Source organism: Hirundo rustica, chromosome 13 (assembly GCF_015227805.2).
Source record: "Hirundo rustica isolate bHirRus1 chromosome 13, bHirRus1.pri.v3, whole genome shotgun sequence".
NCBI lineage: Eukaryota > Metazoa > Chordata > Aves > Passeriformes > Hirundinidae > Hirundo > Hirundo rustica.
This window is the reverse complement of record NC_053462.1, coordinates 2,650,480-2,671,305: the sequence shown is the minus strand read 5'-3', so window position 1 is coordinate 2,671,305 and position 20,826 is coordinate 2,650,480. Positions and strand designations below refer to the sequence as shown.

At 46.3% G+C, this 20,826-nt stretch overlaps 1 protein-coding gene across 1 annotated transcript in view; it reads left to right on the top strand.

The window, feature by feature from the left end:
* The first annotated feature begins 234 nt into the window (after positions 1-234).
* ARIH1 (ariadne RBR E3 ubiquitin protein ligase 1) overlaps positions 235-20,826 on the top strand; it is a 50,098-nt gene continuing 29,506 nt past the window's right edge. The window contains exon 1 of the mRNA XM_040077244.2: positions 235-653. Coding sequence (XP_039933178.1) covers positions 291-653 — 363 coding nt within the window. The 5' untranslated portion in view covers positions 235-290. The remainder of the gene's footprint in view (positions 654-20,826) is intronic.

Sequence of the window (20,826 nt, the reverse complement as noted above, 5' to 3'; positions counted from 1 at the left end):
ACACTCAACATGGCGGCGCCGGCATGAGGCGGGCGGGGGCTGGGTGGGGGCGTGTCGCGCACCCAAGATGGCGGCGGCGGCGGGCGGGGTGAGCTGGCGGCGGGCGCGCAGGCGCGGGCGGGCGGCGGTGACGCGAGGGGCGCGCGGTGACGGAGCGCGGCGGCCGCGGCCCTTTGTTGGCGGCGGTTGAGGCGCGGCGGGGCCGGGCCGGGCCGGGGCCAACGGCGGCGGCGGCGGGGCCGGGCGCGGGGAGGCCGCGGGAGCCGCCGCCGCTCCCTCAGCGCCTCGCCATGGACTCGGACGAGGGGTACAACTACGAGTTCGACGAGGACGAGGAGTGCAGCGAGGACAGCGGCGCGGAGGAGGACGAGGAGGACGAGGAGGAAGACGAGCCCGACGATAATCTGGACCTGGGCGAAGTGGAGCTGGTGGAGCCCGGGCTGCGCGTCGGCGGGGAGCGCGACGGGCTGTTGGGCAGCGAGACGGGCGGGCTGGGCCCCGGCGGCGGTGGTGGCGGCGGCGGCCTGGGCGGCGGGCCGGGCCCCGGCGGCGGCCCCGAGCAGGAGGAGGATTATCGCTACGAGGTGCTGACGGCCGAGCAGATCCTGCAGCACATGGTGGAGTGCATCCGCGAGGTCAACGAGGTCATCCAGGTGCGGCCCCCCGGCACCGGGACTGGCGGGGGGGGGACCCAAGGGGGAAGTGGCGGGGAGGGGTGGCGGGACGGGCCAGCGGCTTCCCGAGGGGCACCGGACCCGGCCCGTCCGCGGGCCACGGCCTCACACACACTCGTCCGTCTTCCCGGGGCTGGAGAGGGCTCAGTACCCCCGAGACTGGGGGGGACTCAACTTGGTATCCCCCGCCGCTGTAAGGGCGGGGGGAACGATTCCTCTCGGTACAACCTGGGGGTGGAGAGGGCTCCTCGCCACCCCGTTCACCCGGGCGGCGTCTCGGGCCCGACCAGGATCTCGCTTCCTGCTGTGGAAGCGTCGGGAACGAGGCCTTTGGCACTGAAAGGGCTCCTCTTTCTTTGTGTGGTTGCGAGCTGGGGGCCGTAATCTATGTTTTTTCCTTTATTCCCCTCCCTTCTCATGGTGTTTGGCGAGTAGTAGCTCCTCCAGCTCCTTCGGTAACCCGCGGAGTCCATGGCAAGCCCTGGAATTCCAGGAGAGGCACCGCTCTGGTTTTGTTGCCGTCTCCCTTCCCTTCCCCCCACGCCACACACAGAGGTTGAACCTTGTGTTTATTTCCAGCACAGACCAGGAGGGTTACGGGCAATCCCTTCACAACCGTAACTTTTTTTTACCCTCGGTTTTTTAAGCGTGTCTCTTTAAAACTGAAATAGAGTTTGAAAAAACATTTGCCTTCTTTGGATCAAAGTATCTAAGTCTTATCTCTTGGCTCCTGAGCTTTTGGGGGAAAAAAAAAAATCAAGCCGCTGAATCGATTTAGCATCCCTTTTTAAATGCTCGTGGCAGGGTTTGGCTCCAGCTCACCATGAAGTTTCTGATGCAGTTCACTTTTCTTGAGGTGATGGGTTTTCTTTCATCCCGTTTACTTAGCATCACTCAGAGTCACTAGGAAGTGCTACCCTTTTCCAGTATGCCAACGGGAATAGCGTAAGAAATCTGTGGATATTAAATATTGAGGGATCCAGTGTATGTAAATCTCTTTAAACACGAGATGCCTCAGTGAATGTTTTTTTCTCCAGCTGTCCTGTGCTCTGCAGTGACTGTAACAGCAGCTTTAAAGTGTTGCTTTATGTGCTATAAATCCCCTGTAGTTTATATGGAGCTTGATGCAAACAGCTGTAAAATTATTTGCGTGCTAAATTAGTAAATGGCATTCCTTGAGTCAAATTAAAGTTTGTAGCTTTAATGATAGCGTTGCCCATGTAAAGCTGTATAAAGGAGTCTGCCCGGATTAGCTGATTATCCTGCAGTTAAAGAAGATCTCATGGTTAAACAGGGATGTTTCTTTGCTCCCAGTTATTGATCCTGATGTAAGAAGGGAAACAATTGGCAGGCAGGCACGCAAACAATTGGGAACTTCAACTTTTTACTCTTTCAGCTAGCCATTAAAATAGCAAGTCTGTATTTAATGATTAAGATTGCAAAAGTCATGGCTCATTCTGTTTGTATTGAACCGATTCTGACATATTCCTTACCTTTGCATAAGACAAGTGGAAAAGTTGCTGCCAGTGAGGAGTTGTGACTGTTCTGTTCCTGCATTTTCCATACCTGGCTGGTGGACTCACCTGCACGTTCTTCATGAACTAATTTGTTAGAGAAGGTCCTGATTGCTGGTCTGAGCGGATTTGCCCTGCTCTTACACTGCCCTGAAGCTGTTTCACGTGTGTGCTCGACCTGTGAGTTGCAGAACTAGTGGAGAGAAATGGGTTGAGGTGATGAGCCCCTTGTTCTGCTCCGTCCCTGGGATGGCAGCGGGAGGCCTGACCCTGTGCTGGGCTCTGCAGAACCACCCCCCAGACCTTCCCGTGGCTGCTCTCCTGCTCCAGTTGCTGCCTGGGGTTTGCAGCAGTTCCTCCTGGTTTAGCAGAGTAGGGTGCACAAAGTTCAGAATGCCATGGGTAAGCTCAGGACCCAAAACCAACTTAGGCGCTGGAGTGCATTAGGAGCGGGTGGGAAAACACTCAGTTTGCCGTGGATGGCTCTTAAATGCCACCTTCCTGCCATCAGATTTCTGGGCTGTTCTGAGGTAAGTGGCCCGACTTGGGCTGATGCTTCAGGATTTGCTCATCCCCACTCCTGTGGCTGCTGGTGAAATCTTCCAGCTCTCTGTTCTGTTTATTTCCTTGTGTTTGGCGCCCAACCAGGATTGCTGCTGCTGCTTTTCTGGTTCAGTAAACCTTTTCTGGAGTCACATTGGCTCGGGATCCTGCTGCGGATCCTCAGTTGCTGAGCTGTGATTCACTTGTTCCAGTCAAGTACTGGATGGCTTTGGTCCCTGTGTGTCTGTTCCTGGTAGCAAATAGTGATGGTTGTGGTTACATTTTTGAGTGCTTTGAACTTACTTGTGCAAGAGAGATGTAATGTACAACCTGCAAACTTCAGCTGTAGATCTTGTGCTCTCTAATGAGTGATTTTTTTGATGATCAAGTGTAAGGTATAAGTGGGGTTTTGTTTTGCAGCTGCAGCGAAAGGAAAATGGAGCAAGGAGCCGCAGAGTATTTGGAAGGCGGTATCTGAGCCATGGCAGGTATAACTCTGTATTAAAACACTCAGTTTGAGCAGTTATTAGCTGACAGGGCTATAGTTAAAGGGTATAAATTAAATTTTTTCTCCCATCCATTTGGTCATTTCCAAATACAGGCTGTGTGAGAAAAAACATGAACTTTTCAGGGCAGGGATTTGATCTGATGGAGACTTGCAGAAGTAGGAGCTAACTTGTGGCTAAGTTGCAGCTCACAGAGCCTGTGATTCATCCTGTAGCATGGAATGGGCTTTTGGAGACATCTCCTCAGAGCCAAACTCTGCTATCGCTTGGCCTCCCTAACACCACTGAACCTGCAGTGAACCAGGGAGGTTTCAGAATGTCTCAAATACTCAGAATGTTTTACACTCACTCTTTCTTGTCTGAGCATAAGCAGGATTTCAGGTGTTTGTTTGGTGGTTTTTGTACAGTATTTGGCACTTATGCTCGTAATCTGATTTGTCTCTGTGTGTTGCACAACAAGAATTCCCCTTGCTCTCCAAATGCAAAAATAGGGGTATGAATAACCCCTCAACCTTGGTTGGCTGAGACTTGTAAACCTCAGAGAATTCCTCCCATCCTCTCCCTGTGATTAGGTGGAGCAGAGAGCCGTTTGCCATGGTATTTGGAATTTTGGTTGTCTAAGTAAACAGGCGGATTTCTGGTGGTTTTCCAGCTGCTGGCAGAATAAGTTAGCAGGGTACTGTAAAAACCTAGACATAGAGGTGCTGTGGAACAAAAGGCTTTCTCCTCCCAAAGGCATTTTCCCAATGTTGAATGTCTTCCCCGTATTCTTCCTCTCTGAACTTTTGTCCAAGTAATCCACTGCCACTTCTTTTTTAATTTTTTTATATCAGATTGCTATTTCCATTTTTGCTCTAGATTTTTTTCTGAAAATAAACTTGGAAAATGTTTAGAATGGCATGTTTATTTCTGCTCTGAGTAGAGCACATGATGTGTCTCTGTAGCCTGGCTTGGCCCAGTGTTCTCCTTACTTTGTTGCAACCTTGTGCAATTACAGTATTTCCAGGTGGGATTAATTTCCTCTTTTTGCCTGCCTTTTTCTGGAGCATTCCAATGACATTGTTGTGATGTCACTGACCATATTCATTCTTCCTGGACTTTGTAATGGTGAGGTATTGAAAATACTGGCATGAAGCTCTGAGGTGGCAGAAAAAGGAGTTGAGCCTCTTGTTTTCTTTCCCCAGCCCACAGCAAGGATCAGGATCCTGGATGTGGTTGGGTGTTGTGCCTGGCATGCTGTGTGATTGTGAGCATGTTGAGCTTCAAACCTGAGCTTTCGCTGGAAGGACATGGCATTCGTGGATCCAACAAAACTTAGTCTAGCTGAAAAACACATTTTCTTTTGATTAAAGGCTTTAAATTAGATTTTTTAGAGCAGACCGGGTCAGGTGTAACATCAGAGCATTCGCAGCAAGCACAGGTTTCTCATTTACATAATGGAGCTGGATAACTTCTTTGGAAGCAAGGTTAGATCCTTGCTGGTAGAAACTTTGCCCTTAAAATAAGCCCAAACCCCAGACTACTCCAAAGTTAACCCCGCATATTTGTTGAGGAATGGCTTTTCCCAGGGGCCCCTGGAGTTCCACAGCCCTGGTTAAATAGAGCTCTGTCACAACAAGTACAAACCCATCGTTACAGCAGGGGCCTTGTTAAAGAGTGGCTTCACTTGCTTGGATAAAACATCCTGATTTCCAGGCAGAACTTAGGAAACCTTCCCAATACTGGTGTAATTCAGCAAACTGGGGGCAGTGCATTCCAAAGATACTGTCCAAAACAGGGATGATTTGCCGATGAGCAACAGGAATTGCTGCTTGTTGCACAGGGTAGTGCTTAAAACTGTAATGCTGGAGATGACATCTTGGAAATTCGGAGTGCTTGGAGCTGCCTGACAAGCATTAGGTGGGAGTCTGTGGGTGGAAGCACTCGAGGCTGGTGCTGCTTCCATCCGGGTCCTCTCGCAGCGCGAGGTGCATTAGCAAACCTCCTTGTGTGGTTACTTATTTGATAATAAAATTCATGTCAGGGGCCTAAATGTTATGATGCTGGAAGGAAATGCTTTGTTAAACCCCATGTTTCTGTCATGCGGTGTTTATAAGGTGTTTCATTATAGTAGGAATGCATTTAATATTTCCAAGGAATGGAATAAACTTCATTGTGACAAAGCATTCCTGGAATCCTGGGTAAGCAATCACAGCAAAGCTTTTGGAAATGACATGGTGTCTGTTCCTGACTGCCAAAACATGTAATTCTGAGTATAATAGAAATTTTTTTTAATATTACTTTAAATTTCAGCATTATCAGGTAGAAGTCTTGTGAAGTCTCCAGAGCAATTTCAACTTAGTACTTAGATATGACCCATTTGCTTTGTGCTTTATGTTTCTGTTAGGCCAAATGCAAATCTCATGGTTGGCCACGTGTAGAAACATTTGATGCTGGTTGCTTTTGTCTCAATGTAGTTTTCCCAAAATCACGGCAAGGCAGCCTTTTTCTCAGGGGCCTTGGGGTGCACATGGGGACCAATGTGTTTTGGGATGTTTCTAACTGAAACTGAAAACACTCATTGTTTTTTAGCTACTTTAAATGTTTGTTTCCAGAAAGCTAAAACTAAATAGTAAATACAGTTGTTGCTATTCCCCCGGGGTTTAATTTCAGTGAGCAGGACCATTCCTGCTGTGCAAAGTAGAAGGGTTGTTTCTGCTGTAAATTGGAAGCTGTGCCACGAAGTCAGAGTTGAGACTGCAGTTGATGTGAAACAAGAGCTATTTCTGGGTGTTAAAGCATCCTTAAAAACGAAAACACAGATTTCCCTTTTATGGTTCTCCCAAGCTCTGACCCCTTAGTTTTAACTTGCATGAGTTCCTAACAGCAAATAACCTCCAAAGCTCCAATGCCTTTTGGAAATGCAGTCCTGTGTTTGGAAATGTGGCAGGCCAGGTGTTTGGCACCTGTTCAGTGGTTTTCAGTTTTTTATTTCTAAACTAATTTCTCTTCCTCTTTGCTCCATTAATGAGACAAACAAGAATGTGGTTCTGCTGTTGGTGTCAGGTGTGATAGTTGAAGAAAGTGATAGTTGATCCCCACATTGTGTTTTACAGCGAGTCAGTGTTTTCATCCGGAATTGCTTTGTAGGAGCCTTTGTTTTCTGGAGAAGGTAGCAACTCATTCCTCTGCTTAGGAGAGCTGGTTAACTGGGAAAAGAATCTGGAATTTGTCAGTAATTCTGAAGGTTGGAAGTCCTTTCTACATAGCTCAGTCCTGAACTCACCTGTTCAGGGTCCTCCAGATTTCTGGTACTTCTGGAATTATCGGGATCTGAGTATTGTAAGAGATGTTTTCTCTTTGTGGCTGGCTACGCTGGATCCCTGACAGCCACAAAGGCTGTTTGGAGGCTGTTGGGTGCATACAAGCACATAATGCTGCTGAATTTCATCGAGTCATTTAGTAGCTGCAGCAACTGCAAGGGAATTGCAGCCTCGCTTTATTGTGAAACACCTTGGGAGGGTTCATAGCTGCTCAGTAATGCCAAATGGTGCATTTGAGCACAGCCTGGAATACAGATGCCTGAGGTTTGGGAGAGGGCTGCTGGCTTTGTGCGGGATGTTGGTGCGGGAGGCTCCGAGGGGACGAGGCAGTCAGCTGGAGAAAAATCATTAGTGATTTGATAATGGAAATGCTGGTAATATTTAAGTATCTTCAACATCCTGGGTGTTTGGTGTAGGGAGTGTTGGAAACCCTGAGCTTGGCCTGTATGGGATTCCTTGCCTTGCTCTTAGCTTTTGATCTTGAGCTGTGATGGAAACACTGTTTAAATAAATGCTTTGAAAACTGCCGTGCAGGGCTTCCCTCAGTAGTTGTTTCGGGTGTAACTCAGTTTATACTTCGCAAGTCTGTTCCTTTCCTGAATTTGGAGTGGCCATGTAGGTGCAGAGGCTCTTGCAGGAGTGATCCCTTGTTTAGGTCGTGTAGCAATGCTAGGTCATTATCTCTGGTTCTCAGAGCAGCTCGCTGTGGTGAGGATGTGAACCACTGTACATACACAACACTCAGACCCATCAGCATTGAGTCTTTTCCTTGGTTTTAGAGACTTAGAACTTTTTCCAGATGTTTGGAATAATTTCAGATCCAAAACCTGACACAGATAGCTTTTGACAGCATCAAAGTCACTTGGAAGAAGTGAGTAAGCCCTTGTGAAAGTGTCTTGGGCGGTTGTGGTGCATTTTGGCATTGCTAACAGTCTTGCCTTGAGTTTTAGAAGCTGGTGGAACACAAAGCTGGTAGGCGTTGCCACTGCCTAGAGAAAGGAGAAACAAAGAATTGGCTTTGGAGGGACAAGTGTCCCCCCCTTAGTGTCCTCCCTCTGGAGAAGCCCGGAGCCCAGGCAGTTGGAGAAGAGAGCACAGCTTCTCCCTGGCCGTGTTCCGGTGCCTGCCCTTGTTGCCAGGCTGTGCCACAGCACGTCTGTGTGACAGCAAAAGGTTGTAGTCCTCTGTGGATATATTTGGGAGAGGAGCCAAATACAGCTGCTGGGGACAGGGCAGTAGGTGAGAGCCCTGTGAGCAGGTGGCTCTTGGCTGTGATCTGGTAGTAATTGAGCATGCAGCCTACCTAAAACTGGGCTTCTTGATCTTCTGGTGCTTTCCACTGGTGCCCGCTTACTGGTGCTGGCACATTAAGGTCCTTCTTCCCAGTCTTTCTAAAACATTCTTGGTTTTGTATCTTCCTTGGTTAAAAAGTTGTAGGCTAGAGCACTGTGACACCTCTTTTTTCCAGGGACAAGCAGTGCAAGGATCATGTCTTGGCCATCTGCTTCAAAATTGGGTCTTGTGGGAGAGTACTTGTGTCTGAGACATGGAGGTGTGAAAGGCTTCCTGGTCTGAGAGGAGAGACTCTCCCTGTACTGTGACACCACAAATAGGCCTTTTCATGTGCATTTTAATTCACAACAGATGAAGTTTTCACTGCTTTATGATTTGAGGAGTTTGGGAGCTGGAGGGAAATAATCCCTATGTTTGAAATGAAAAGCTTGGATATTTGCTTATTGCCTTTGCAGCCCTTCAGAAAAATTGTCTGTGATTGTTGCAGTAATTTCACCAGATGGGGGATGCAGACTCTTAAACTCTGTTTCCCAGCAGATAATCAGGGTAGAGTAGGAGTTCCTGCTCAAAAGGGTTCTACTTGGGCACAGTTAAAGTCCTTTCAAAATGGAGAACACACATTAAAAGCTTAGTAGAACCAGAAGAATCTGTATAATTGCACCTGAAAGTAGTCAAATGCCCAAATAACTGACTTCTTCGAGTGTTAGTTCAAAGATTTTCTTTTTAAACTAATATTTGCAATTCTTATTAAGGAGACAGCCTGAAGAGACTTTCTTCCAAGGTAAAGAAATGAAAATTTGAAGTGGTTCTGAGGGTTCCCACTTCCTGCCTGATGTTCGTGATTGGGTCAACCTCTGAAGGAGCGTGTTGGGTGCTGCCCTGCAAAGGGTGTTTGTTTTGCTGTTTTCTTCAGCAAAACACTACCAGAGCCACAGAGGAAGGAGCTGGTATTTGAACAACACCCTTGTGTAAAAATCACAGCAGGACATGGCTGTTTTTACCATCCTGTGCTTGCTCTGATGTGCGTGTGGACCTGGTATGGTGATGGTGCAGTGCTTTGCTCTGGATCACTTCTTTGGGGTTTGCCTTTGGTTTTCTGAGTTGGGGCACCTGGGATGGGCTTGGTTGGCTTGAAACACCAACACACCCCAACCATTCTGGTGTTTGAGTGCCTGACATTGATCCCCAGTGGTGCTTTTTGGGATATACAGTTTTGGGACAGTTCCCATTCCCTGACTGCCTGGATACAGCTGTTTGCAGTGCTGGAGAATGCAGGGGATCAGGGAACTCTCCAGTTAGAAGTGTCTCCTCTCTGCTCTTCTTGCTCTGATCCCGTGAGCAGCTGCTTTGTTCCAGGTGCTAGAAGGGATGGTGTTTGATTTGTTCAACTCTGTAAGCAAAACAAATGGATGTGTATCCAGGCCTTCCGTGGCCTGTTTTGTGTGCACATCTAGTTATAAGTGCAAATTTAACTTTGGAAAGAGCTCTGGAGAGTTTTTCAAAATTTTGATGCCCTCTGCAGCTGGTAACTGGGTTTGGTGTGTTCTTGTGCAACGAAACACAAATGCCATCAGCATTCCTTTGTCGGGCAGATAGAAATGTGGAGAAGGATTAGGGGAAACCAGGAGGACTTACATGAATAAACAGTTTCCCTTGCAAGAGCTTTCCTGTGTGGGAAGAAAAACTAAAGACTAAGTTAAGTCCTAGTCACCTTTATCCTAGTCATCTAGGATCTGAGAAATAGAGAAAGGAATGGCGCAGAAAGATGAATGTGAGAGAGCCATGTCTTGAGGTTGGATTCCAGAGCAGGAGCTTGGAAGTGACAGGACTCTGTTAAACAATGTGTATTGAAAGTAGGCTGAACAGCAGTTTTTTAATAAAAAGAGAGGAAGAGCAACATTCCAGCTCTTAGTTAGCGGTGTAATTTTTCTTTTGGAAGCAATGGTGTGAAGTGGAAGGTTCTTGGAGTAACACCTCACTTAGTGTGCATGGAGGAAAATAACTATAATATAAAACAATTTAATAAAAAAATTAACAATTTCCGTATGCCATGAAGATATGATGAAATAATGTGTCAGACGTCTTTGTTTTGGTAGTTTGTAATACTTCTGCAATGACTGAAAGGCCATCTGAGCAAATTAAGGTGATACTCTTTCATTTATACACATTTTAGGTATGCATTAGTTGTTCTGTAATAACCAGTCTCTTTATTTTACTTGGTAATATTACATGCTTGAAACGTCCTTATTTGTATTGTTAATGGAGCTGAAATTGATGCTTGAAAATGTGCACGAAGCCATTTCTGGCTGGGATGGTAACTTCTAGGGGGGAGCAGTGCAAGGACTCGGACTTTTCTTTAGGGATGATGGATACTGGAACTCTCTGAAGGGAAGGTGTTTGAGGTCTGTGTCACTTTCGTGTGCTATGGTGTAGTTCCCTGCTGTCCTTTGCCAGGGTGTTTCTGCAGGCAGCACTGGGATTTGGAGGAGGCTGGGTGCCAGCCTGTTCAGTGCACTCAATTATTCACCAGTCATTAGTGTAATTATTCCTCTTGCTGCCCTGCACAGCAGTTACAAGGCAGGGTTGATTAGGTGGGTTTTTCCTCTTGCAGAAGCCCAATGTCTTGATGACAGTAATATTTTAATGGGAGAGGAACGAGGGATACCCTTGTCAGCTAGTGCAGTCCATCAAATACAACATGGCACACCCAGGTTTGTTTCCCATTCCCTACAAAAGGGAATAGAGATAGGGAATCTGCACCTACTTGCTGGTTTGATTCAACAGCTGTAGAAACACTTGATTAAATGAGTGCAAGTCTGTAGAGGCAAGTCTTCAAAGCCCTTAAACGAGAAAATGGTGAAAACACTGGAGGTTTCCCTTTCTCCCCCACTGCTGTGTGACTTGTGTTCTGCTATTTCTGTATCACATCCCACCAGGCTTATTTTCTCTTTACTCGAGGGAGCTCAGGTAGCTGGTTAAAAATACCTGCAGCAATTAGAGACAGCAGTTAGACTTTGAGGTATATCTTGTTGGGAGCAAGAGCGAACATGTGATTGCTAAACTCCTCATGCCTCCAGAATATCCTTTCTTCAAAGGTGGCATCTGCAGAGCCCCCAGAGGAAAACGTTTTGGGGTGTAAACAGGCAAAATTCTTGTAGCGGAAATCCCGGCTTATAAAATAATGTGTTGCCAGGGCTGTGTTTTGTTGGCTGTAAAACTAAGTAAGAATAAATGAGCAGAGTGTGGTAAATAAACTGCGAAGTCATCATTAAAAAATGATCTGAGCTAGAAGAGGCTTGTTGGGAAAAGGATGCTGGCAGGTTTTCCAAGTGCAGATGCAGGTTGTGCCAGCAGAACAAAGTGCTTTTGCAGGTAAAGCTGCTTTTTGCAGGGAAGTGGTACAAGCCACAACCACATCTGTGCTGGGGCTGCTGCCAGTGTCAAGATGCTGCCAAAGATTACGTCCCCAAGCCACTGCTGCATTGGCAGTGGTTTCCTGGGCCTGAAGAGTTTCTTAAGATGGCTAAATTATTTTTTTTTTCTTGATTGAGAGTTGTAGACTAAAGCATAGGCATTACCAGAATGGATTTCCTGCCTGTCAGGGTGACATTGGGTGTTGAAAACATATTTTGCCTGTGATGGGGAGATGAAATCACCCTAAGGAATGTGGTTTTTTTCTTTCCTGAAATACTGTGGAGTGTGATGATGCTTCACTGCAATGGGAAAACTTCCTCTTTGCCCCAGTGAAGAGGAAATGGATCATAAAGGTTGGGTGTTCCTTTGAAGAAGGGACAAAATCAGAAGCAATGAGGGACAGAGAACTGAAGAAAAGTACCAAGCACTCACCTCACTAGGGCCTGGAGGAGAAAGAGAAGGTGGAAGAATGTTGAGGATTTTTTTTTTTTTTCTGTTCTCCAAAAATGCTCGTGTGAATTGCCCCGGCTAAAAATTCTTGTGCTAAGCCCATTTTTCTCATCAGTCACGCTGTCGCTGAAGGGGTTAACACTTGCATGCCACCAGTGACTATGTATCCAAATATTTTTGAAGTAACCTGGCCGTGGCCAGGAGAGAAGTTATTCAAGGGGATGGCTTTTGTTTACTTACCATGGTAGATCTTTGACTTGCAGGGGTTTGTGGGTGCTGCCTCATTGTGCTCCTGGAAGAGGTTGTCATTCCTTACCATTTTCTTTTTCCTGTGTGTATATTTGTTGGAAAATGTTAATTATAATGTTCTGAACTGAAAGTCAGGCATCAGGACAGGCTGCACAAGCATGTTACTGTGAGATTTTTGCATAATGAGTTATTTCCCCCAAATACCTGTGAGTCTGAGGACTTTAATTTCTGGGGATAAAGCTCTGTTCACAGTCAGGTTGTCCTGTGATTTTTAGGAGTCAGCGAGTGGTTGTCTTGAGGTGATAACAGAGTTTGGTTGGATTATATCTTCTGCATTAAACAGCTCATGTGTCTTTGCTCCCAAGCACCCTGTGATAGGTGTTCTCCAGCAGTGCCCAGTAACAAAAGCAGGTGGGAGGCAGAGCACCCAAAACCTGGGACATAACCAGCAGTGTTTGAGAGACACATTGATGCTGAGCATCCTTGGAGGCTGATTCTCTGCTTGCACACTGTCTAAAGAGGGGACACCCTTAAATCATCACCTGGACAGACAATTTGAGACCCCTTTGCTAAGAACTCATAAAATTTAACCCAGAAAATCAATTTGTTTTTATGGCACAAGTTTGAGCCTTGAGACCTGCCGTGGAAATTCGCTGTGGAAAAAACCCACAAGTTATTGGGAATTTACCCTTCCCAGTATACCTGTGATGCTGAGTATTAGAAAAATACCTTCACACTCCTAGAGTTTGTCTGATTTCTTCTCAACATTTCAAGTACACCGTGGTATCGTTATTTCTTCAAGTTGCTTCTGGTACTTCCTCCACTGATCTGCTCATAGCAGCCTCCTAACACTGTCCTGGGTTGGGTGGTGCCTCTGAATGTGCTTTGAGCAGCAAAAGCAAAGTTCTGCTGTCCTAAAGGTGTGCAAAATCCATGAAGTGCTGGGTGCTGTTAACTGGGAGATGATTCACTGGCCAGAGCTGAGGTGCCTGTTCCTTACGCTGCATGAGCTGCTGGAGGCAGGAGCCAGCAGTTTTCCTCTCTGGTGTGGAGGGAGAGTGCCAGTCTCCTACAGATTTATAAATCCCAGGATGTGGGTACAGCCCTTTGGATGCTTCTGGCTCTGTGCCAGACCCTGGCAGTGCACATTGTGGTGGAAGAGTCAATGTACCAATACACACTGGAGTGAGGGAAAAGAGCAGGGAAGGCTTTTTTGAGACTCCAGAACACTTGTACAAAAGGATTTAAAGGAAGAAAACAGATGTACAGTTCATCTTTCAGCTTTACTCCTTGAACATCCATTTCTGCCTGCAAACAGGACAGTTTCTGGAGCTCACGTCAGCAGACCTGTACTTTCCCAGAAATGCACAGTTCATTCAGGAGTTGCATCACTGAAGACAGCACATGAAAAATGTGCTTTGGGTTGTTTCCTTTTATCATCTTGATGGGTAGCTGGCCTGACATATGCCACTTCCAGTCTTTCCAACATTGACTAATAAAAGAAGTTAAAAAAAAAAAGTGTGTTTCTGTCAGGCTCACGTGGTTATGTTGAGGACACTTGGTAGTAGACACTGGCAGTATTCCCACAGTTTACTACCAAGATTTGGTAGGCCAGGTGAATACAGCCGCCAAACACTGGGCTGAAGAGGGCCTGCTCTTTGTGCTTGGTGGGATAATGGAGGAAAAAAGTGGGACTTTGGCTGTACCTGGCATCAAAGTATACCCCAATATGCTTTACAGTCTTTGGGGCAAGAAGATTTGGAGGTCTGTTGATAGGGGGAGACTCAGCTTTAACATGCCTGACACATGGCTCTTGGCAGACTGGGACAAACAGATTTCTTGGAAGCAAGTCCCTGTTGTCCAGTTTGTGCCAGCTCAGCTGTCTGGTGACACAGTGATCCTGTCAGTTAAAATAAACCAGCGGCCCCCTTTACCCAGTCAGTTCCTGTGTCTGGTCACTCATGCTCCCATCACTGACTCCAGTGGCAAGTTTGGGAGCCAGTGCTTGTGTGAGCTTGTATTGCTGCTGAATAAATATTTCCTGAGCTGGTCTGGTCTTGCCCAGTTACTGCCCTATTTCAGATTAAAATTGTAATCAAGTTGCTGTCACTTCATCTCATAGGCAAAAATAGAGCTGGTGCGCAGCTAAGCTGTTCTGGGTGTCTAGAGTCTTCCTTGGCCTCTCTGGAATCTTGTGCAGGGGGAGAGATTTCTGACCTGTGCTCTGGGGCCAAGCCATGGTGTTTTGGTACTTACTGTCAGTCACTGCCTTCATTCAGTATCGTTTCTTTTTGTGGCAAAATGTGCTTTTACTTTCCTCTTGAATCAGTACAGTGTATTTTATTCAAGCTGGGCATTAGTGAGTTGTTATATTGGTCTGAGAGAAGAATTGAAACTTTCCTTGTGTGTAGTCTTTCAGAGTCTGTGTAGAACTGCAAGTATCTAATGATGTTCTTTCTGCATTAGGGATCCTTGTGATCTGGATGAAACTCAGGATTTTTGTCTGATAGTGCTGGACGCATTTGTGATCCATATATAAGATCGGTGCAGTAACTGTGTGGTGCGTCCAAACTAAGTGTGGTGGGGTGAGAATTTCAATAGGATTGGGGTTGGATAGAAGAGGAAAAATGGAACCTGGATGTCTGGAAGAGCAGTGGTGTTAAGAGGGAGGCGGGCTCAGATGTGCTTTGTGGACACTGGTTGTGGGAGTGGTGTTCTGTTGACAAGCAGGGAAGGTGCCCATGCACCCTTTGTGATGGGAACACAGAGGTTTTGTTATTGATTTCCTAAATGCCCATTTCTGTTTCACGGACTCTCATCCTGTCAGAGCAGCTCTGTGGCACTGGATGTTGACTGAAGGTTTGACTTGAGGGGGAAATTGGTGGTTACCAGGGGCTTGGAGTTTACCTGGATGAGCGCACAGGCCCATTACATCCCTGATAGCCAGAACTTGTGGGGTTTTTGCTCTCACCTTGTGCTCAGCCTGGCTGCAGCGCTGGGGGCTGTTTGCTTCCTCCACAGCGGATGGGGAGATATTACAGAGCTGCTGAAATAGTAAACTGGAGGAATTATATGGAAATGATGCCATCACCTTCTCCTACTCTTTTAAGGCAAGTCTTTGCAAATCCTTGAGTGGGAGGCATAGGATTGAATAAAGCCGTTGTGCAGCGTACTCTGGCACCCATGTGCTCCCACTCTGGTGCTCAGCACGGCAGCTGCAGTTGTTCAGCGGAGACTCCAGAAACCAGAGCTGGTGCTCATGTTGTCTACCCGGCTTTGCTGAGCTTTTGTTCATATGTTGAGATGTCTTGTGCTGGGAGACGTCAGGAAGAGAGAAATCCTTTGGGTGATACTGCTGTTGTGGGCAGTAAAACGTCAGCTCAGGGCCTGTAGGTCCTTCCTCTTTAAAGGATGGGCTTCATACTCCAGAACTATAGCAAAAGGAAGTCAAAACCAGAGTGTTCTTCACACTAAATGTATAAAATAATGGTTAACATCTCTGTGTTGTACCCTAGCTCTCCTGCTATGGAAGTGAGCATATCTGAAATGCTGGAAAAAGCCTTCCCTGGTCGTTTTTGTGTTGTGTTGGTGGTGGAGCTTCTGCAGTCATCTGAGAGCATCAGGGCGAATCCAAGCCATCTCCTTTCATTTAGAAGTATTACAGTGTGAATTCAGTTTTTGCATTTCCAAATTTGCTAATTCATCCTGGAATTGTTGCTTAAGTGTTTTTTTTTTCTGATTTTAAAAGCCCTGTTAGACAATGGCTCTTCACTGCAGCTCCTAATCATTAACCTGAAAGCTTTCCAAAAGGCTCTGAGAAAATGTAAAGCAGCTGACTGCTTCATTTCTGTCTCTTGAACCAATTAACTGAAGTAATAGAGTTTTCGCTGAAGTTGCTTTTTATTATCTTCCCCTGCTAGAAGAACGTATGTTCACCAGAGCTGGGAACAGTCAGTAAAGTGCAGGTAACTTACTACAAACCGAGATCATCACATCGAGCTACCATTTGGCGCCTTCACGTAATGGTTCTAATTCAGTAACTCCGTAAAACGTAATTTTCAGATTTGGGTGATGATGTGTGAAGGGAAGTTAACGAGATGAAGAAAGATGAGGGGAGCTGAGGAGATAATCCATGTAGAAGTTGAAGGCTCTGTATGTGTTAATGGGAGGTTATAGTGAGGTGGCAAATGCCAGATGGAGGACAGCAGATGACAGCAGTCACAGAGAATAGCTTGGCTTCTTGTGGAAATGTGGAAATGGCAGGAAATTGGTACATTTTCTTGTGGTTTAGCATTCTAACTCAAGTCTTCTGATGGTATGTAGGCTTCAGTGGTATGTAAGATGAAAAGACCATCCCTTCAGTGGGGTCCTGAGAATGAGCAGTACTGATGTTGTTATTATCTCTAAGGGGGACAGGAGAAGTATCTGAGATCCACCAGCATGTTGTGCTGTCCCTGTGAACCCTGAGGTGGCCAATGGCAGAAATGTCCCATGGTGTGGTTCTCTCCCAGACCCCAGGGGATGGCAGAGAGAGAGAGCACGGCTGGGTTGGCAGATTGAGCCCTTTAGCTGCTGTCCTCTTCTCGCAGCAGCCCTCTCATGTTCTGGCTGTAATTGAGCCAGGCAATATTGGATTACACGGAAGTTTTCCAGCAGCTTCTCGGAGTGCTCAGTTGGTGGTGGTTAAAACTAGCAAGTTTGAGATCATGTCCTGGAAGTACTCAACACTTGGATCTCATCTTCTGTTCTGGCTTCCTGGGAATTTTATTAAGCTGCTAGAAATGAGGTTTTGTGCTTGTAAGGTTTCCTGTAATTGTCTCCTGGAAGAATGGATGTGAATGGATCTCCACAAATGAAGGTCACTCAGTGCACTTGCAGAACAGTGCAAACCTTCTTCTGACAGTTGTACTGTGATGTTTTTTAGCAGGTTAAAAGCTGATTTAAGACACTTTCTAGCTGTATCTTTGTATCTGAGATAATCTGTGTGGAGCTGGGAGAGGTGCAGGTGAAGAGCAGAGGGTCCAAGTGGAGCAGACATCAGGTTATTGCAGAATTTTGGGCTGGTGCCCCTTGGTTTTTATGTGCTGAAGCAGCTCTTTGGTGCCTGGTGTTGGTCACAGTCTCTGGTGGTGGGGCTGCTCCTCCTCTCCCCAGTGGCATTAAACGTGACTTCTGGGTTATTTATCAGTGCACGTGACAAGCCTTGGAGCTGCCGGGCAGCGAGTTTCCACTTGGTGCTCTACTATGGCAAACACTGGGGGTTTGGCTGGTTAAATACTTACAGTGGTGGTGTGACAGCTATCCCCAGGTGCCACTTCACTGCAGCAGATGTTTGTGCTGCTTGGCTTCAGACCAGCATTAGCTTGTGATGGCTCTTTGCCCCTCCACCAAGCCAAACCCTCAGTCTTGTCAGCTGATGTGAAACCATCGGTTTCTTTCTGCTGGGAAATGTAAACCCAGGCTTGTGTCTCCATGGAGTACAGCAGAGGACATTGCTGAGGTTTGAACCCTGTACAGAGTTTGGAGGCTAGGGGAAAGCTGGGGTTTCGGGAGCATCTACTTGGATTCACAAGTGCAAAGCAATTGTGTAGAAAAGCCAACTGGAAGCGGCATCAATTCCTTATTGCTGTAAAAGCCTCTGTTACTGGGGTGGAGGTGCTGCAGTTGGGATGGAAACTGTTGGAATGCAGAAGCTACCGTGGGTAGAAAACAAAACTAGCCATGAGGTGGAAAGAAACAAAAGAAAAGAATTTATCTATATCATGTCTCCAGGAGGTGAGAAAGGATTTTGTTGGGGAACTGAGCTTAAGTTGTTCTTAAATGGCTTTTATTTGCAGTAAATGCTGAAACTGAATCAGGAGCTGACTCCCTGCATGTGAGAAGCTGAACTGTAAAATGTGCCTTTCTTTGTAATAACATCAAGAATTAACCATGCAGCTCATCTTGATGGATGGAAACATGAATGGATCAAGTGCTCCCAACTGTCATTCAGCAAATTGTGCTGCTTGGAAATTCTGATTCAAGCTAATGTTCTAATAATATTTAATTTATAATTCATTTATGCATTTAAGTGCATCCAGATTCTTCCTTCCGATTCATACTTTCTTATTTTGACAGCAAAAAGAATTCTAACTCTTATCACTGATGAAGCTTCCAGTTGAATTAAATTCTATTAAATTAAGGAGTTTTATTTGAATTAATAATGCTTCTTTGGTGAAGTCCAGACCATTTGAAGCTTCCTATTGCTGTATCTCCTGCTTGCATTGGTGTGCTGGAGCATGGCAGTATAGATAAGGACAGTAAATGTAAATACCTCCACTGAAAAGCTGTGGTGGAGTGGAATTTGTTTGAAGCATGTGTGGGACTTGGTTGCTTTGTTATCTCCCCCAAAAAAAGGAAAAAAAAAAAAAAAATCCCTTGCTGAAGGACTGAGGGTGTTTCTCTCTGGGCAGAGCTTTATTCAGAATGTTTTGTTAGGGAATCTTTTGAAGTGCCCGGAGAATTTCAACAAAATGGCTGCTTTCCTCGGGTTTGTTCCTATCTGGATATCAACAGGCTTGCTGCCCTCGGCTCCAGGCAATCCGCCTCGGCTCCGACATGTAAAATTTAATAGGAGCTGCTGTAAGTGAGATCTGCTGTTTCAGCTTTCATCAGACCACGTTTGGAGGAGAACGTGTTGGCTCTTCCCCTGCTCTCTGTCCGTCCCTGGCTGCTTTCTATAGGAAAATTCGTCTTTGTAAACAGAAAATAGCCTTGGTAGGAGCGTGCTCTCGCAGGCTCGGCAGTAATCCCGTCTGAGCGGCAGCGGAGCCTGTTCGTAACTAATCTGTGTGGTGTCAGTCGTAGGAAATAATCCTGTGTGCCAAACGAGGAGGTGGAACAGAGCCCCTGACTTCCCAGTGCTGTGTAACCCGGTATTTGGACATTCCATTAATTTTTACTGCGTGAGCGTCCAGAGTGATGGCTGAGGGTTGGTGGAAGGCTGGAGTGGAACTGGTGTTGAAATACCACATTATTTTGGTGGTGTTTTAACCCTCTGTGTCTGAGGTACAAGGCACAGCTCACACTGGGGTGGATGCTGTGGTTGACTCCTCCAGCACTGCTTCAGAGTAACTGTGAGGGAATTGTGTGCATACGAGCTCTTCCATGATGGTGTGCCTGGTCTTAGACTGGAACAATCCTTCAAGAACTTTTGGCATTTGTATTTTGACTCTAATTTTTGCCCCTCAGCTGCCTCCCTCCCCATCTTTTGTGCTCCCTGTGCGCCTCCAGCCCAGATTGTATCTCTGTCCAGGGATGAGCAAGAGCAAGGCTGTGTTAATTCTTGCCTTCTGTATGCAGGAAACAGCCAGGGGAGGTTTGAATGCTACATCTGGGATGTGGCAGGCAGTGAAATCAGGCAGCCCAGCTATTTCTGGTGGGAGCTTGTCATGCTGCTGGCGTTTCCTTTCTTTTTTAAATGTTCAACCAACAGTGCTGCAGGAAGCTGGAGCCCAGCAAACCAGGGGAAGGTGACAGTACCCAGAGTCAACAGTATAATCCTAAATAATGTCCAGTTTTGTACCCTGGCCTTGCTGTGCGGGGATACCTGGGGCCTCTGACCTAGGCAAACTTTTGGAAAGCTGCAGTGCCTGTGTGTTGGAAAAATGGAGAAGCCACAGATGAAACCGTGTTGTCCTTTCCAGCCACATGTCCTTTGGTATTTGCTGGATCAGCCTTGTTCTACTTAGTAATCACTGCAGACTGTTTGAATTTCTTATCCATGTACTGTAGCTTTTCCTTCAGTGCAGGGGAAACCTGTCTTTTTAAAGTCAGCCAGAGACCACTACCTCGGCTGCCTCTTAGTCTATTAAGTGTTTAATAGGTGTTCCCAGAAGCCTTAAATAAGTTGCCAAGTGGGCTGCTGTGGTAGAAGGTAGGACAGGACTTCAGGCTGATTTTAGTTAAAGCTCTCTCAATGCCTTTGCTTGAGAAATGAAGAAAGTTGTGTTTCTCTGTACATCTGGCAGATCTCTGGGCTGAGTGAAGACTCCTTATGTTGAAGAGCTGTGTGCTTTGCTGTCTGAAAATCATAACTGGAGAATTACAGGGGCTGGTATCATAACCAAGATAATCTAGAGATAAGACTGGTTTATTTGCTAAGGTATATTTTAATCTTTGATTAAATTGCTCCAGGAATTGTGTCTAAGTGAGCTTTTAAAAACTCCTTTGGATACTACTTCGTAGTACCGACAGAATTACAGAAAAGGATGTTGTGGAGACTCAAATACAAAATAACCTGGGAAGATCAGAAACTAAACGCCAAAAGAGGCTCCTGGAGGAGCCTTTTGGTGAAGGAGACCCTTAAATTCCCATATAGAGCTTCTTGTTGGCAGGACTGACTTGAAAGAGTTGAGCTGCTTGCTCCTCTCTTTGTGGCTGGATGAGGGGGGATGCTGTCGGGGAGCTGGTGACGTGTGGTTGTCAGCCAGGCGCCTCGTGTCTGCAGGGAAGAGCTTGGATCCCTGTCACCTGGGAGGCTGGTTCAGATACGGCCCAGTACAACACTGTCACCTGCAGTGATGCAATACCCATTTCTGGTGCCTCCTGCCCCAGTACTGTGTAGATCTGCTGTCCCAGCTGTTTATGGGGTTCCACAGGGACTGCATCAGGGATCTGGTCAAACCTTTCTAAAGCTGCTTTGATTCAAATGGGCTTTTTAAGCTGGAAGAAAATTCTTAGTTTGGCCTTAAACAATCTGTGCTGGCATTAATAAGAGTCAGAACACACTGTAGAAGGAGTGTCAGTTTTTATAGTATAAACCACGAGACTGGTTCTTTGTGCTTATTGCACTGTCACCCAAGGGCTTTATTTCGGTGAAGGTTTTGTCAGTGTTGGTGGT